Below are 19,785 nucleotides of genomic sequence, written 5' to 3'. Positions count from 1 at the left end.
CTAATACCGTTACCACCAGTATACTTACTGAAAATACATATAAAGATTTTTGCATATGCTTGTTTTCCCATTCTTCCCCACCCATCACTATTTTTAGCAGCTGTACTAGCTCTATATTTTCAGAGCCTATAGCATAGCATACTGTACCTTTTCCCTTTAACCTTCATTTAGTCTTAATTCTGCAAGTAACTATATAGTTAGGGCTACCACTAGTCTGTATCAGTGTCTCTCTAGATAATTTAGTTGTCTGAAGGGTATTCACTAATCATGGGGAAAATCCATGGGAGCAAAATCCCTGAGTACTTTTATATTAGTGATATAGTTTGCATCCTTTATTCTTGAAAATCAGTTTTGGTGGGTATGGAATTCTTGGTTCATATTTCTTCCTAGAGTATTTTAAATATGTTACTCCCTCGATCTCACTCAAATCAATAGGCAAATCATGGAGCTTTTGTTTCCTACCATCATATCCTTTATATCTTTCTCTCCTGTTTAATCTTGTCACTGTCTTAACTTGTGATGAGGTGATTGTGAGGCAAGGTGAAGTCATGTATCTGTAATCTGTGAAATATCATATGGTTGTCTCACAGTGATGTAACAGTACTTCCTTTGACACTCTTCATACCATCACTAGTTCTGGCATTAAAGCACTGAATAGGCCATGACTGTCTTTACTTGAAACACTTCTGGTGGTTCTCTCTTTGAAATAGGATGAAGCAGACTATTGCATGGCACTAAAGTTTCTCCCTCTTGGATGTTGTTTTTTCCCTCCAGACGTGGCCTTCTCTCTGCATCCCATAGGTTTCCAGTATTGGGCTAACACCGCTCATCATGCCCCAGGCAGATCATGTTCATGCTGCGCTTTCATAAAAAGTACTGCTCTTCTCTCAAGAACTCTGTTGTGATTAAACTCAAACACTGTTTTACTTGTGAGGTCTTAATGAAACTCTCTTTAATTCAAAATAAACATTTTCTCTTATGTACTTCGCCATTCCTGATCCTACAGTACTTGTCTTCTCCTATATTTTTTGGACATGTCTCTCTTATTATATACCTAAACGTTCTTGAGAGCAGAATTTCTATTCTCTGCATGTCTTTTCCCCACAGCCCCCACAGTATAAAACACATGTTCTAGCTTAAGTGTAGTGGTAGAGTTAGGGTTAGGATGCTGGATGCATTCATTGAATGGGGTGAAGTGGACAGCCATCATTTCTCCCATTTGACAGACGTGACAGTTATAAGACTTAGTTATAGTATGAAATTATAATAAGCTTCAACTCTGAATGCTTTCTTTGAAAGAGAAAATAGAATTTTAAGATTTAACTACTTTTCAATTTACTCTCTTTCTTAGACTGTTTTTTAATAATATGCTACTAACTTTCTTGATTTGGACACATGTTCAAATTTCTGTATATAACCAATTTGTTCTTAATACTAACAGTGCCAGATTCAGGATTATCAGCCTGCTTATTACCACATCTTCTACCTCTGCAAAGGTAGCCACCGTTGTCCTTCACTTATTAATCAGAATACTTTCTGTTTTTATACATCCACTTAATGAGAGCTATTTGGCTCATTCTCTGTGCATGTCAATAAAAATTCATAAGCTAAATCAGTAATTTTTTTGGTAGATAAGAATTATTTACTTCTTTCAAGGTGTCAAATTTGCATCTGTTATAATTTTTCAACAAGATGACTTTGAGGATCAATCACTAAAGATTGGTGGGCATCAGTTCTAAATGTTTCAAAAACTCTATTCTAACACACCTTTATAATCTCCAAGTTTTAGTGCTCATCATGTTCTTTTCCTTCAAAATATTACTTTATGACATTTGCTGTTTATAAAAGTCAATTTAAAAATCACACAATTTAACAACTCTTAGCTTTGTTAATTTATAAATGAATTTTTGTGCATATGAATTCACAATAAAGTTTATGAGCCGACTAAAACAATCTGTTATAGTGAAGGGCTGACTAATAAAAGTAAATAGGTGAATTAAGTCCATTCTATAGAAGAATCATTAAATAGAGCTATCACCACACCCCCACATACACTCACAGAAAACTACCTAAGTAAGCCTCAAGCACTCTGTTTTTAGGAATTCATTGGCTATAGTGGATTGCTGTACTCATTGATGAATAACTGAGATAATTTTTATGAATTCATTTTATCTGTATCATTAACTCATCAAATGATGTGTTTCACATTAAAATAAAAACACTGTAAAATCACCTCAGGGGACTGGCATACTATGATCTGTATTACTCCTTTAGTTATGTAGTAACTATTTGTCTCTATTTTGTCTTAATTTTTCCAGTTTTCTGCTGTATGAATTGTTAACATTTTCTTCTATGTTACAATCCAGTATCCTGTGGTTTGGAAGCAAAATGCTTCATAAGACTTGATGCAAAGAACGGAGAAAATGTAAATAGACCAAACAACAACTTCATGTAGAGCGTGAGCTTATCTACTAATTTTAGCACTTTGGGGAAAGGTTAGTTTTCTCAAACTCTAAAATGTTTATAGCTGAAACTATTTGCACCCAGTGGGAGCTGACCTAAAAACTAACATCAAATATTCTATAGTTAAGAGGATGAACAGGATTTCCCAGTCCTAAAAGTGTACAAAGCCTTTGTGATGAAAAAAAGGGTGCTTTTCTATTAGACAGTCCATACATAACCCTCTGTCTTCACAGCTGTGATTCCTGCACGTTACTCAGTGTAAACGTGCATAATATTTCCTGAGGAACATGAGTCAGGTTGTAAATTGATTAGTTGAGTTACGTGACAACCATCTTCTCACAAGTGCCTTAAAACTTGTGAATTGAATGACTATTAGGTGATATAGAGAACTGGATAAAGAACAATAGTTTGATTAATGTCTAATTGATATATTGTGTATCCTAATGGAAATTTTGTGTTATAAAACAGTCAGTATTGCTTATATGTAACATGAGTTCTCGTGTTTGGAGCAGGATAATCCATGTTTATTAATTTTGCTATGCTTCTCTAGACAATTTTAGGAAGAGGAATAGAGAGTAATTTTACTTTGGCTAAGTCAGTTAACTTCCCATATTACTTTTCAGCCTCATAGACTTTTTATTTCCCCATGATACTAAAAAAGATAAATAATTTAAATTTTAAAATTTTGATAGAAATATGGTGAGAATTTTAATTTCATCAGTTTATTTAAAATAAAACATATAATAGACATTTGAATGCCTCCACAATTTAAAATGATCTATATTGGCAAGGAGAAATTTATGTATATATTGAGTATCTTTTATCTATTGATGATATACTTATTTATCAATGAATATTTATTTACTGTTCTGCAGATCTGTGTACCTACTTTATTAATTCAGTCTCACTAAAAAGTATAAGGAAAAACATCTGTGAAATAATTTGTTATTTTTAAATAAAAAATTCATTAGAAAAAATTTAGAAAACAAAAAGTAGAGAGAAGGAAAACAATAAACACATCATTTGAAGCCAATTTCTGTAATAGTTACGTGCATTTTCTTTTGTCTTATGTCCCTTTTTATTTTTAACACAATTTATTATCAATTGATAAATTAATAATAACCTATAATATACCATATAGACTAACATAGAATAATAAAACATAATAATAGTTTTGTGTCCATCAAGATTACTCTTCTTTAAGAAATTAAGGAATAGTAGATGTTTTATTGGAGGGTAATTGCTTTACAATGTTGTGTTGTTTTCTGCTGCACAATATCGTGCATCAGTCATAGCTATATATTTATATCTTCTCCCTCTTGAGCCTCCCTCCCACCCCACCCCCATCCCGCCCCTCTAGGTCATCACTTACATAGCAGCTTCCCACTAGCTATCTATTTTTACACATGGTAGTATATATATGTCAGTGCTACTTTCTCAATTCATTCCACCCTTTCCTTCCCCGTCTGTGGCCACAAGTCTGTCCTCTATATCTGTTTCTCTATTCCTTCCCTGCAAATAGTTTCATGAGTACTATTTTTCTAGATTCCATATGTATGCTTTAATATATTCTATTTATTTTTCTCTTTCTGTCTTACTTCACTCTGTATAACAGACTCTAGGTTCATCCACCTTACTACAACTAACTAAAATTCGTTCCTTTTTATGGCTGAATAATATTCCATTGTATATATGTACCATGCTTCTTTTATTTATTCATCTGTTGATAGACATCTAAGTTGCTTCTATGTCCTGGTTATTGTAAATAGTGCTGCAATGAACATTGTGGTACATGTGTCTTTTTGAATTGCTGTTTTTCTTAGCGTGTACGCCCAGCATATATCTCAGCAGTGGGATACCTGCATCATATGGTAGTTTTAGTCCTAATTTTTTGAGGAATCTCCATTCTGTTCTCCATAGTGGCTTTATCAATTTACATTCCACTAACAGTACAAGAGAGTTCCCTTTCCTCCACATCCTCTTTAGAATTTATTGTTTGTAGATTTTTTTGATGATAGCCATTATGACTGGCGTGATGTGTATCTCACTATAGTTTTGATTTACATTTCTTTAATAATGAGTGATGTTGAGATCTTTTCATGTGTTTATTAGCCACCTGTATGTCTTCTTTGGAGAAATGTCAAGAAATAGACTTTTAATAGAAACTTCTATTAGAGTTTCAGTTTCATTTTTGTGTACTTTACTATCAGTTCAGTTCAGTCTCTTGGGCATGTCCGACTCTTTGCGACCCCATGAACCACAGCACGCCAGGCCTCCCTATCCTTCACCAACTCCTGGAGTCCACCCAAACCCATGTCCATTGAGTCACTGATGCCATCCAATCATTTCATCCTCTCTCTTCCCCTTCTCCTCCTGCCCTCAATCTTTCCCAGCATCAGGATCTTTTCCAATGAGTCAGCTCTTCGCATGAGGTGGCCAAAATATTGAAGTTTCAGCTTCAACATCAGTCCTTCCAATGAATATTCAGGACTGATTCCCTTTAGAATGGACTGGTTGGATCTCCTTGCAGTCCAAGGGACTCTCAAGAGTCTTCTCCAACACCACAGTTCAAAAGCATCAATTCTGTGCTCAGCTTTCTTTGTAGTCCAACTCTCACATCCATACATGACCCATACATCATGTATTTTACTATAGCTGTAACCATAATTGTATCTTTATTTTTTACTTAACATTATGATATCTGCATTTTTGCATGGAATTTCTGAAACTAGTTTTAATTCTCATGAATTAATATATACATAGCTATAGATTTCTGTTGTCTTTGGATATTTTTATTTATTTATTTTTGCCAATCTGAGGTGATAATTAATAGCACTCTAGTGAATATTATATGCATTTGTTTTAAATCTTTTGATTGAGTCCCAGAAGCAAAATTACTGAGTCAAAGACACTAATAATTATTGTTGTTGCTGTACGTGAAAATCAAATAGTTGAAAAGTAATTAATATTTATAAATAGGTCAGAGCTTGTATTATAAGTGATAACTTGAGAAAAGGTTTCAGAAATGATTCAGAAAGAAATGTAATCACTTGTCTCTCTTCAATGTAAAACCCAGTATAGAAAGAGTAACAATAACAATAGGGGAAAATGAATCATAATAGTGGCTCAAAGCAGCCCTTTAAAAGTCCTGTTATTTCCATAACACTGGGGACTATAATAATATAATAGTTGATTTCTTCTGGTTAAAAATAGCACATGTAAATTAAAAGATATAGTAAAACTGATCCATTATATTGATGCGAAGAGCCAACTCATTGGTTCTTTTCAAGAGCCAACTCTTCCTGATGCTGGAAAAGATTGAGGGTAAGATGAGAAGGGAGCAACAGAGAATGAGATGGTTGGATGGCATCCCTGACTCAATGGACGTTAGTCTGAGTAAACTTAGGGAAATAGTAAAGGACAGGGAAGCCTGGCATGCTGCAGTTCATGGGGTTGCAAAGAGTGGGACATGACTTTGCAACTGAAAACAGCAACAATAATTACCGTGTTACAAGAAAACCTACTATTTGATACATTTGCTTTGTGTGTGTTTCTGGGGAGAAGAGGGTGCTTAAAATGAGATAATACTATATGTACTATATGTATGATTTAATATTCTGCTTTTATTATTTCACATCATGTGAACATATCTCTGTCATTTTTATGAGACTGACACAGTGCCACCTGTGCTAAGGCAAATTCACTGTCATTAAAAAAAATTATGATATTTAGAGGCTGCATTACATTTCATTAGTTATTTATTTATTTTTACTCACATTTATCTTGTTTCTACACTTTCTGACAATTATAAATATCACTTCAGTGAGCTTGGTACTTCAGACAATGCAATTAGGATAAATACCTATAATTGGAATTGCTAGTTTAAAGAAAATGGAGCTCTGAAATTCATCTGTGTTAAGTGGAGGTAGGGTTTATCTTTTAAATTTCTATGATTAAAGTCTCCCTGGGTTGCTTTGATGCTGTATCACCCCAGGCACCTTATTTTCCTCTCAGGTCCCTAATCATACTTCCTTGAACAAATATATGACTGTCATGCAGTTAAGCTGTTCATCAGCAGCTTAAAAGATCATCATCACTAACTAAAAAGGAAATGTTGGGAGAATCTGGAAACAAATGAGATTGCTCAATATTTATTAAATATCTATTATGGTTATTTTATGATGATCATTTGATCACATAGTGGTTTTAACCACCTCCTCAATGATATATGTGTTTTCTCTCTCCATCCCAGAGTGGCTCTTGGTTCTATAAGGATTCCCAAACTTCCTGTGTGGGGTGGGCAAAGAATCCATAATCTCACTTAACCTCAGCCTCTCTGTCTCTCTTGTTCTCTCTCTCTCTCTTTTTCTCTCATTTCTCTGGTTGCATATTATCTTTTCTCTCTGTTGGTCTGACATCTGAAGTGTTATAAGGCATCTTTCTTCTTCCTTAGTTCCTGTCAGTCCTGACTTTAATCTTCATGATAAGAGCTTTTTAATCTTCACTTTAATCTTCACTCATCTCTGTGGTTAGAGTACATAAAGAATAAATCTTTGGAAGAGTGACTGTAGAAAGATTTTTTTTTTCCCTTCTGGAAATATTCCCCATCTTTTCCACTTTAAAACCTTCCCTTTCCTGCAGAAGAATGGAGAATGCAGTTGATGGCCCTTCACAAGCCAGGGGCACTTAATGGAACTGCCTCAGCAGAAAAACCTTTTAGCACTTACTCTGAAGTTTCCTCATTTCCCTGTGTTTGGGCAACTAAGTACTCTTGACTCAGGGTGGTGAACTGTTGATTCCAGGTCACCAGTGGGTATTGCTCTGAAGTAAATAGTTGATTTCTGTGTTCTATTATTTTAACATCCACATTTGACTACAGTATAGCACTCTTTACGGAACTGTTTATGGCATAGCAAATCTGGGCCTCTGTGTTTTACCCAGCTTAGTTTCTTTGGCTCCATAATTGTGAACTGGAGGTCTCTCCAGGGGCTCTGAAGCTGTGTATGAGGTTTAGCTCTGTGAAGAGGGAAAGGCATCCTTGGAGAATCAGTCATGGTGAGCTTTTGTTTGCCTGGAGCACAAGACCTAGGTGCTGAAAAATTTATGTTTAATGTATGTCAAGTCAGTTCCAGATTTATAAAGCTATAACAGGAGGTTCTTGCATATTGCATTTTACTGTCATTTCTACCAGAAGGAGCAGAAGAAAAGATGAAACTAAGAAGTCACCTTTGCTCCTTTTAGTCAGAATGGGAAAAGTTAAGGTGGCAGAAGGTAATGAAACTATTTCTTAAAATGAGGTTCCTGGCTTCTCTGTTGGATTTCATTTATTCATGTCACTCTAGATTTCCATCAAAGACTGAATTTAGTATGATGTTACTTTACATATTATATGAAAGTGTTGTACATTGTTATATGTATATATGTGGTATTGCATACTTAGACTTTAAATTATGTTAGATGATTAGTAACATATGAAACTGAATTAGAAAAAAGAACATGACTAAGATAAAAAAACTAGAGTAGATACTTGAATGTATTTATCTTAACTATTTTCCAGGGAAAGGGGATGTATTTGGAGACATCTTCTGGAAGGAAACTACCCTTGCTCACGCGTGTGCCAATGTCCGAGCACTGACATACTGTGACCTCCACATCATCAAGCGAGAAGCCTTGCTTAAAGTCCTGGACTTTTATACAGCTTTTGCAAACTCGTTCTCAAGGAATCTCACTCTTACTTGCAATCTAAGAAAACGGGTAAGTTGTCTGGATCCATTTCCACTTACTAGCCTCTAGAGGGTTAATACATTATATTCTATTAGTTAAAGAGTGGTATAGTGATTTTATTTTGTAGTAGTACATTCACATCAATGTAAAGTGAAATAATATTCCCCTTTTCTTTTTATTTTGCTTACTTTTTAAAGGAGTGATAAAAACCCTGAATACATGGATAAAGGTTTGAATATCTATTATTTAAATGTAAAACGAAAAATGGACCTGAGGAGAAACAAACTCTGCTATAATATAATTAGTTAATTCTTGGGGTTTATAATACTGCTATAAAATTAATATCAGTGTCTCTTACTTTATTATGTGGGTCTTTTAAAGCTGCTAAGTTTAATCAAACTGGTTGCCTACTTTATATTCCTGACTCTCTTTACACCCTCCCTCTCATTTAATAATCATAAAGCTCATTCACCATTAATTCTTTCAAAGCACACTATCTCAAAAAATAATAAGCCATACTGACATATCCTACAAATAGATACAGGAATCCTTTACTTTGTGTGGCTGCTGCAAATTTAATCTTCTTGCTGTTTTCTTTTTTATTGATGAGTGTGGCACAAATTTAATTTGCATAAAGAATTCTTCTAGCTCTGATTTATAGGTCATTGGACATTGGTGAGGGCTCTTTTATTGCCAAGAATGAAATAGACGTTTGGATAATTGCACTTAAGGAATTTCATCTAAGATGATTGCCTGTCTCCAGTGAAGTATTTTGAAATAACAAGCCTTCCCTTCCACCAACCCCTTAAATAGAACCTTCCTGCTAGTTAACATAGAGAAAAAAAATCAATCCAAGTGGCAAATTAACATCTATACTGCATCAACATAGAAATGAGCATAAGCAAATCAATATAATTCTCTACTCAGGGTTATAAGAGAGGATAAGACTGTAGGAGTCATATTCGTACTAGTGTCACAACACTTGATTTATATTTGAAAAGCAGTTTCAGTTTATATTTTGTTAACAAGTAGTTATTGAGCATCCACAACCTGAAAGACAAAATGTTAAGAGCTATAGAGAACATGAGGCCTAAATAACACAGTCTTTATGCTCAAGGAGCTGACAGGCGAGTGTGAATGTTATGTAAAATGCAAATATGTGAAACATCTCTTTGTACAAGTAATTGAGATTTAAGGTAATGATAAACCTGGAAGACTGGTGCCAAATAGAACTAAACAGAGCACCTGCTCCTTCATTAGGGAGATTGGAGTCCTGTCTATTATTACACAGAAATATGTCTCTTCACTCTGTGTTCTACTTTTTCTAGTGACAAATTCCTCTTCTATAAGACTGCTGGGTGGATATTTGAAACTCATATCCTATTAAATCTTCCCAATATACATTTTGCCAGTTTTAGAATCTTCCCACATACTACAAACTTACCACAACATGGATCTGTCCTTACAGTCCTCGGGGCAGATATCATTTGTCACTGTCCTCCTCTAGGTATTGTTGTTTATACATTATCTCATCTGACGTTTATAATATTCTTGTGGGAAAAAAGGGCAGTTGTTTTCCCTTCAAAACACATGGGCGGGATTAATATTAAATAACCAACTGATATACTTGCAATGCAAATGATTGCATTCCTCAAAGAGGGATAATAAAGACAAAATAAACTTTGGTTCTTCAAAATGTGTTAATCACAAAGCTCTGTCATCTTTTTTTCTCTTTCAAACATCTGAGCACATGCATATCACACGTGTGTGGGCATACACACACACACACATTGGTTATGAGAGCCAAGTGTGTGCAGCAGCATGTCTGTCTCTGACAGGCATAGAAGTAGAGTAGAAAATGTGTGCTGTTTTTTAAGAGGACCCAGGAATTGTGCACCTGCCTCTGTAGGTGCCAGTGTGTGAGTTAAATCAAATGGCTTCTTCCCTTAATAACCTGTTCCTTGTTATATTGTGTGTCAGGTTTTTTGTTTGCTTGTTTTTAAAAAATATTTCCTGCCCTTCTATAATTGATGAATAGTCCCAATAACTTGAATGTTGGTTCAGGTGTATTTCTCTTCAGTGTCACTTTGTTCTCAGATAAAAGTATTTTCATAAATAAGAGAAACTGAGACAATATCTTCCTGTGATTCATGAGAAGAGCTACCATTTTGAAAGTCTATTTTATATCCATGTGCTTCAACATATTTTATATATAATTAATCGAATTAAATATCAACAACCTGCAAATTAGGCAGTATAACCTGCATTTCATTGATGAGGAGGTTGAGGTTCTGAAAGTGAGATAGTTCAGTTCAGTTCAGTCGCTCAGTCGTGTCCGACTCTTTGCGACCCCATGAATTGCAGCACACCAGGCCTCCCTGTTCATCACCAACTCCCGGAGCCTACCCAAACCCATGTCCATCGAGTCAGTGATGCCATCCAACCATCTCATCCTCTGTCGTCCCCTTCTCCTCCCACCCCCAATCCTACCCAGCATTAGGGTCTTTTCCAATGAGTGACCCTTCGCATGAGGTGGCCAAAGTATTGGAGTTTCAGCTTCAACATCAGACCTTCCAATGAACACCCAGGATTGATCTCCTTTAGGATGGATTGATTGGATCTCCTTGCAGTCCAAGGGACTCTCAAGAGTCTTCTCCAACACCACACTTCAAAAGCATCAATTCTGCGGCGCTCAGCTTTCTCCACCGTCCAACTCTCACATCCATACATGACCACTGGAAAAACCATAGCCTTGACTAGATGGACTTTTGTTGGCAAAGTAATGACTCTGCTTTTCAATATGCTATCTAGGTTGGCCATAACCTTCCTTCCAAGGAGTAAGCGTCTTAATTTCATGGCTGCAGTCACCATCAGCAGTGATTCTGGAGCCCCAAAAAATAAAGTCTGGCACTGTTTCCACTGTTTCCACTGTTTCCCCATCTATTTCCCATGAAGTGATGGGACCAGATGCCATGATCTTAGTTTTCTGAATGTTGAGCTTTAAGCCAACTTTTTCACTCTCCTCTTTCACCTTCATCAAGAGGCTCTTTAGTTCTTCTTCACTTTCTGCCATAAGGGTGGTGTCATCCGCATATCTGAGGTTATTGATATTTCTCCCAGCAATCTTGATTCCAGCTTGTGTTTCTTCCAGCCCAGCGTTTCTCATGATGTACTCTGCATATCAGTTAAATAAGCAGGGTGACAATGTACAGCCTTGACGTACTCCTTTTCCTATTTGGAACCAGTCTGTTGTTCCATGTCCAGTTCAAACTGTTGCTTCCTGACCTGCATACAGGTTTCTCAAGAGACAGGTCAGATGGTCTGGTATTCCCATCTCTTTCAGAATTTTCCACAGTTTATTGTGATCCACACAGTCAAAGGCTTTGGCATAGTCAATAAAGCAGAAATAGATGTTTTTCTGGAACTCTCTTGCTTTTTCTGGATACCAAATCAATTATGGGTCACAGCCTAGATTTAAATCCATCTCTGCCTGTTCTAAAGCCCATATTCTTTAGTTTATACTATGTTGCTTTTGTTTTTCAAAGAGCTGACTTTTTCCCCCCAAAGATATCCCACAGACACACTTCCACTAATAGTTTCCCCACTGAACTGTTAACAAAAAATATATTGTTCTTATTGATACTATTTTAAGCGTTCTTGAAGTGAATATTTGTTGTAAATTACAGAGTCAAGTCTGTGTCCTTAGCATTCCATTCATGTCTTCTAGCTATCAAAACCATTAATTAAGAGTGTGCTCCTACTAAGTTGGAGAAGCATATTTGGGACCCAGGTTTTCAGCCTTCATAGATTTATAGCTCTGGCCACATAAACATTTAAGGTGTCTCAGTGGGGAGTTTTTATAGTGTGTAGTTCTCAGTGGCTGCAGTAGGAGGAATGTGATAGCGTGAGCTGCTTGTTTCCATCTCCATTAAAGAGAAACAAGATGCTTTTTTTGCAAATATAGCTCCCACTAAACATCGTTAGGTCTGTCAGTATAAAATTTCTAGAATTGTAACTGGTATTTTCATCCAAAAACTAGAGTAGGAGTTGGCAAACTTTTCTGAGGACAAGATATTTGAGGGCCATATAGTTCCTGTCTCAACTACTCAGCCCTCCTACTGTAGCATGATATTAGCTGTCTTAACTTGGGTTGCCATTACAAAACACCACAGATTGGGTGGTTTCACCAATGGGAATTTATATCTCACAGTTCTGGAGGTTAACTCCAAGATCAAGGTGCTGGTCAATTCAGTTCCCCAATGAGGACTCTTATTTCTGGTTTGGTGACATCTGATTCTTGCTTTGCCCTCATGTGGTGGACAGAGAGTTTGGAAGCAATTTCTCTAGTATCTCTTCTTGTGAAAGTAAAAGTGTCAGTCACTCAGTTGTGTCCAACTCTTTGCCCCCCATGGACTGTAGCCCACTAGACTTCTCTGTCCATGGAATTTTCCAGGCAAGAATACTGGAGTGGGTAGCCATTCCCTTCTCCAGGGGATCTTCTTGACCCAGGGATCAAACCCAGCTCTCCTGCACTGCAGGCAGATTCTTTACTGTCTGAGCCACCTGGAAGCCCAATTATAAAGGCACTAAATTTTATCATGAGGACCCTCATGGCCTCATCTAGTCCTAATTATCTCCTCGAAACTTTTCAAATATCATCATATTGGGGGAATTGGGGCTTCACTATATTAATTTTATGAGGAACCAATACAGTCCATAGCAGCCAAAGAGAGTATGTAAATAAATGAGGTTAGTTGTGCTTCAGTGAAAATTTATTTACAAATACAGGTGGCTTCTGATGGGCCTGAGTGTGTCAATAGCTGAGTGGAAGCCTGCAAGTTAGATGGGAATGGCAGAAGGTATGCAGATAGAATTCTCCCCTTTATTAGAAAACAAATCTCTACTAAGTGCCACCCAGGTAGAGGGTTATCATGAAATGGAAAATGCCATATATAAGAGGTGGATGCACACAAAAACAAAATCCAAACAAACAAAACAAAAAAGATATGGCTATAGGAGTCAGGTAGACAACACACATGAGTTAAGACTATGTGTCTGTGAAGACCAGAGAGCTCATACCATATGTGGAGGGGAAGCTGCTACTCACTCTGATTGTATTTTGCCTTGGAATCTCAGTCAAACAAAACAGGTCTACCTGCCCTTGGTCAACAATTTTGTGAATTGAATGGAATGATTTCATGAACCTCTGATCTCATGATACTAGAAGCCTGAAATTTTTACCTGGATCTTGAAAATTTGGATGAGAAAAATTATTACATTATTAATTTATAAGTGAAATTTAGCTTTTCTTTCAATTATGAAGGTTGATACCAAACCACAGTTTTACTAGTGTTATCAAAAGAGATTATGTTTTCACAGCATATTATTTTTGTTGAAGACATCCTGAAATGTTTATACTAATCAGTGCTTCATAATTATGATAGTTTTTAGACCTGCTGCTAGATGTGTTATTGTGTTAATAAAAAAGCATATAGATTACTGTCTTGTGAATTTCTCTTAATATTTTTATAATTGAATTTCAATATATTTCCTTTGCAACACTATGTATTTTATTTTGTGCATTTAAAGCAACTCTTCTGGAATGAGGCCTATTTCACAGGCTTTACCAGACTTCTGGAGATTAAGGCAGCACCCACGCCCTGCCTCCCCTCAATATGAGAGTCAGAAACTGGACTAAGTTGAGCAAAAGGACTGATTGGTATATAGTTTTCAATAATAATAAGGCAATTCTATAGTTTCCAATAAATTTAAACATATTCAGAAAAGGCATAGGAGAGCAGCAAAGGAAGGTTGCCTCACTTTCTGACTTTATTCAAAGATTATTTCCTTTACCAATCTAAGATACCATTTCCTGGAATGACTAAATGCTTTTATTAATTTTGAGGACCAGCACTCAGTTACAAGCCCAGAAGGCACACAGCAAAACCAGTGAAGGTGATATCTAAATTTTAAAGAATTCTAATCAGACTTTAAAAGTAACCATCATACTTCTGCTCATTCTGCCTCCTGTTATACACTGATGTTTACAGTTTGTGTATGGAGTTAACACAGCAGGCATGACTACTAGACTTTGAAAGTCCTCCTTCCAAAGTGGGCCCTTGGCTGGCATTTGAGAACTTGAATTTCAAGATGGTTTCTAATATTTTGACTAATAAGAGTGGCTCACTATGCCTACTGTTTGTTCAAACAATATGATTCATGCTGGACATCTGCTTTCCTTCAAGGAATGTGGAATTTTAGTATGTGCCAGACAGAGGATACCTATTGGCTAAACTCCAATAAAATCCCTGGGCACTGAGTCCATAATGAGCCTCCCTGGTGGCAACACTTCACAGGTGTTGTCACAGCTCATTGCTGGAGGAATTAGAGAGAGGACCCTTGGAGGCTTATTCATGGAGGGGAGCCCATTGGACATTGATAAAAAACAGTGCCAAACAGATGCTTGCCTTTTAGTTGTAGTTGCAAAGAAATGCCTCCATGTTGCCTCAGAGACTCCTCTTGCTTCTGGTTGATACTGCATTTTACCATACATTTCTGTATCCTTTAGTCCAAAGCAGGGTAATCTGAAACACCTCAATGATGTTTTTTTTAACCCTTGTATTAGTATGCTCAGAAAGCCATAACAAAATAACACAGACTGGGTGGTTAAACAGAAATTTATTTTCTCACAGGATCTGGAGGCTATAAGTCCAAGATCAAGGTGCTGGCAGGGTTGCTGTCTGGTGGGAACTCTCTTGGGTCACAGATGGCTCCCCTCTTGCTGTGTCCTCACATGGCCAGCCATTACTCCGTGTGTGAGTGTGGGGAAAGAGACAGTGGACTCTTTTATGTCTCTTTTTATAAAAATTACAGACACAGACATAGAAAACAACATATGGACACCAAGCGGAGTGGTGGGTGGTGGGATGGAATGGGAAATTGGGATTGATGTGTATACATTGCTATGTATTGTGTATGGGCTTCCCTGGTGGCTCAGCTAGTAAAGAATCTGCCTGCGATATGGGAGATCTGGGCTCAATCCCTGGCTTGGGAAGATCCTCTGGAGAAGAGAAAGGCTACCCACTCCAGTATTCTGGCCTAGAGAATTCCATGGACTGTATAGTCCATGGGGTCGCAATGAGTTGGACATGACTGAGCAACTTCCACTTTATACAGTGAATATATGCATGATGTATGAAGTAGAAAATATTGTTTGATTTCATTTATATGAGGTACTTAGTATAGTCAAATTCATAGAGTCAGAAAGTACATTTTTAAATGCCAGAGGTTGATGGGGAGAGGGGAAGGGTGATGGAGAAGGTGAGTGGGGAGTTAGTGTTTAATGAGGACAGAGTTCTAGTTTAGGAAGGGGAAAAACTCAGGAGATTGATAATGGGAAGATTTCCGCAATAATGTGAATATACTTAGTGCCACTGAACTGTACAGTTAAATATGGTTAAAATAGTATATTTTATACTATGTAACTTTTACCACAATAAAAAAAAAAGCAAAAAGAAAATTTCCCTGGAGCAGTGGCCTACTCTCATGACCTCTTTTCACCTTTATTGCTTCCTTAGAGGTCCCACCTTTAAGTATAGTCACATTAGGTGTTAGGGTTTCAATATATGAGTTGGGAGGGCAGGTAAGAAAAATTCAGTCCATAACAACCTTATTTTTTTAAAATTAAATGTGAAGGAGTAAGTTTTAGAAATATTCTAAAATCGAAAGTTACAGCTGAAATAGGTCTGTATTACTGGGGATGTTCAGTAGTATCAGTATTCAGCATTTTTTTTTTTCCTGGGAAGTGCATAATTATCAGTACTTGATAAATGTTCTTGCACTCACAATACAGGAATATGAAAAAGGATTCTCATTTAAATTTAGAAAAATTTCCAAGAATGATCAACATAAATACTCAATTGGAAAAACAGAAATAGAGGTACCTGTAGTGTTCTTTTCACCCCATAAAGCCAGAGACCTCCACAGAAGGCATTGTTTTTAAGTAGAGGGCAGTTGAAGCCAACTGGCAATTTCATGGATAAGCACAGTACCAATTCTGTATTTTAATGTGTCAGTGGTAAGAAATAGTGGTTTAGACCCACTCTTGCATTATCACAGGCTCAGAACTAAGTAACGGTGTTTCTTTCCAGACAGCATTCTTAAAATGGGAAATCCAGTGGCACAGAATGCCTTTCTTTCTGTGAGCAATGGAGCATCTCTACAGCAGTTACCTTTTGTGGATGGAAAATATTCTGAAATTGGGTATCAAACAAGTCTAAAGTATTTTATTGGTGTACATGTATTGTAGCCCACGGGTATTTTAATATTCAAGACTGGCATCTTTGAAGAAATAGTTTAGAAAGGTGATAATGGGAATTCCAGCTTCACTCCCTTTGCCCACCTCCCGCCCATATCAGCTAGATAAAATATAGGAGCACATTCATTCCACAAATCCATATTTCTTAATCCCATGAAAAAGACATTAGGAAAATGTTGTCCACAGTTGAAGCAAAAGATATGTAAAGCTCTGAAGTATTCTATATAGTATCTATATTTACTTCTCTCACAGGATTGATTGTGATATTTTGGTTTCCTATCTATATTTCTGTTTTTTTCAACAGAAAAATGAGCTTCCTAAAGAAGGTATTTTCTGTAATTTCTTTATTGCCAGTGACCAGAATAGTGCCTGGAGTGCTTGTTAATTGAAGGAGTGAAATATGAATCAGTCATGCTGCCCAGCACAGAATAATCTCGGTCATTCTGAGAAACAAATGATACCCTTGACAACTTTGGCAAAGAGCCTTATGAAATAGGATTATGAAAATGACTGTTACTAATTAGTGTTAAATCACAATTACAGTTAACTTCCAGCTGCAGTTTCTAACCATTTATGTCTGTAGATTCTGTATAATACTAGTGTTCTCAGGATAGTAAAGCAATTTTAACATCACTGTTGAATGAATTAAGATCACCTGATGCCAGGGGCTATGTTTACCAGGACAGTGCCTTAATCTCATTCTAAATAACTTCGCAGAGCAAACATTTTTTTATTTTGCAGTTTCCTTTGAAGAATCTGCACACCACATGTGAATCTGAGCAGAGTGTTGTTATAACTCTCATGACCTCAATTGAATATCAGGATTGCAAATTCACTGTGAACGACTGGCCCTGCTGGCAATTGCTCTGCTTACACGCTATGGTTTGTAGAACTTTCACCTCTAAACTGATGTAGTTTGCACACCACAGGCATTATCTCATTTTAGCTTCAAATCAACACTATAGGGAAGTGAACAAAGAGAGATGAGGTGTCTTGCTTGGGGCCACAGAGCTGATAGCTGTTCTGAGGCCCCAGCCTTGGTTTCTCAACTCCAAGCTGGCTCTCATTTCACTGATGTTGGTAAAAAGGAGCGGACTTTCAGCAATTCCAGAAGTTTGTCATGTGCACTTAGATGAAGCAGAAACCTAATTATGCAGTCCTCTGAGCCTTTAAGCTGCTTCTATTTAGAGCTCTATGTTGGTCTGCTTCCAGACAGAAAAGAAACTTTCCCCACATTTAGTTACCAGGACATAGGTTCACAGATCCATTGCTCTTCAATAATGCCTCCAAAGCATTAGCTAAGGACCGAGTTTCCCAAGTTTCAGAGTGGGGGCTAGATTGAATAATTTATCAACATACTTGCCAGTAGATTATGCTGTCCTTTGACCACTTTTTGCAACACTGGAATTTATTCTGATTGCAAGGAAGTATGTATTTTAGTAGTAAACAAGAACGAAATGAATAAACTTGTTGCAGACAGAAGAGTATTTAACTAACATAATAAAAGAAGGTAGATATTTTATTAGTTATTTTTCTTGGGAATTCTCAAAGTAGCCAACAATCACTTGAAGCAATCATTGTTTTATTTTAGAGCTGAATTCTGCCTTCCAGTAGTGCCTTTCTAGGAGCGTCGTAACTGTATGCCATATGGTTCATTTCCAATATGTCTACATTCTTAATTCTCAGAAATTAATATTTGACAAGGGACCACAGAAAGCCCGGTGCTATATCATGCCATCTTCATTTAAAGAAAAATACTCCTTTTTAATGTAAAAGCAAAGATTTTTATTAGTATTAAGGCTGAAATACACATAGTTTTTATTCCCTAATGCCTTTGGTATTGATTTAAATTTGGTATGCATGCAATTGTATTTTCTTTTCCTTTCTCTCTTATGCAAAAAGGAGTCAATGTATGTGGCTGAATGTAAAATACCAAATCTGGATCTATTTATGGATCTGCATTTTAATGAATTTTTAAGCAGAGTTCTTTTGTGGGAATTCCTTCCTCCTCAATCCCCAAGACAACACCTGAACTTGATGATATAGCTTTTATTGTAGGGATTTTTTTCCTTCACTTTTTAAGTAAAATCTATTGACTCAGCCTTTTCTGTTCTCTGAGGTACCTGAGGAAATAGCTCAAAAGTCATATATTCAAAAGCCTTTCACACTGATTTTGAGAAGTAGGTTTGTAACAGTTAATAGTGGGACATATTTTGAGAAGGTTCTGGTTATTCAGAGAGGAGTTTCAAGATGTTTATTGTGAATTCAGACTTTTTCCAATAAAGTAAAACAAATATTGTAATAAAACATTACAATTTTTATAAAATAAAAAAGAATTTTAAAGCATTGTATACATTTTGCAAATGAGAAAATAGAGAGCTGCTCTGTGGTTAGATTTACTTCTTAACAGTTGATTGTTTTGACCAAAATAGAATCTGCCTTCCTGGAATGTCCATTTTTTTCCCCAGCTCAGAGGTGCATGTCACAGATTTTGACATTCCAATCAAGTTATCTTTTCCCAAAGGAATCAAATCAAATCGTTCTACTAAATAGCCAGAGACACTCAGATGGACCCAGAGAGGCTAGATTCTCCCAGAAAAAAATCCTTCATTTTCTGCCTCTTCTTTCTGAATCAGGTTACACTTGATTCACCCAACATTTTGAGAAGCTGGCGTTTAATTTTACCTAGGTTCGTTCTGTGTCCACAGTTTTATCCTTTAGGGAGTGATGTCATCTGTAGAAGTTCAGCAGAGGTGCTGTCTCTTAGGAAGTTCACAGTATGGAATGGAAACTGCAGAGTAAAAACTGTAACTGCTAAATCTGCATGTAAAATGCAGCCAGTTTCCCCTGCAGGCAGCACAGAGAGGTGGTATGGGGCATTGGACCTTGTCCAGGAATTTGCTTCCTTCCTTCAGCAGATGCCTTAGCAATTACCTTGGGTATGGTTGTGGACTGCATCATAATTCCAGCACGTTAAGTGGGTGACATGTAACACAGGTCCTTTGAAAGTAGTTTACTGTGACGAGAAAATGCGTTGTGCCCCTTCAGAGAAAGAAAATAGTGTTTCCTAATGCTTGGAAATTCAGACACCAGGATGTAGAATGACCTACTTAGCCATTGCAGGGCATGCTATTATATGGGGAAGGGTCTGTTATGCAAGCAAAAAGCGAGAATGAAACATCAGATCCAGCCTGCTGGATTTATGTCTCCATAAAATGAGGCTGACTGGTGGTTTGCTAATAGCAACATTGTCACACCTGACAGTCACGGAGTGGCTTGTT

General features: G+C 36.7%; 1 protein-coding gene across 1 annotated transcript in view; it reads left to right on the top strand.

Moving 5' to 3' along the window:
• The window catches only part of KCNH5 (potassium voltage-gated channel subfamily H member 5), a 331,907-nt gene that overhangs the window by 265,794 nt on the left and 46,328 nt on the right, over window positions 1-19,785 (top strand). Inside the window, exon 10 of the mRNA XM_081509807.1 lies at window positions 8,021-8,217. Within this exon, the coding sequence (XP_081365933.1) occupies window positions 8,021-8,217 (197 nt within the window). The remainder of the gene's footprint in view (window positions 1-8,020; window positions 8,218-19,785) is intronic.

Source organism: Giraffa tippelskirchi, chromosome 7 (assembly GCF_054371585.1).
Source record: "Giraffa tippelskirchi isolate mGirTip1 chromosome 7, T2T-mGirTip1v1.2.pri, whole genome shotgun sequence".
Taxonomy (NCBI): domain Eukaryota; kingdom Metazoa; phylum Chordata; class Mammalia; order Artiodactyla; family Giraffidae; genus Giraffa; species Giraffa tippelskirchi.
The sequence above is the reverse complement of the archived record's forward strand: the minus strand, read 5'-3'. Positions and strand labels throughout refer to the sequence as shown.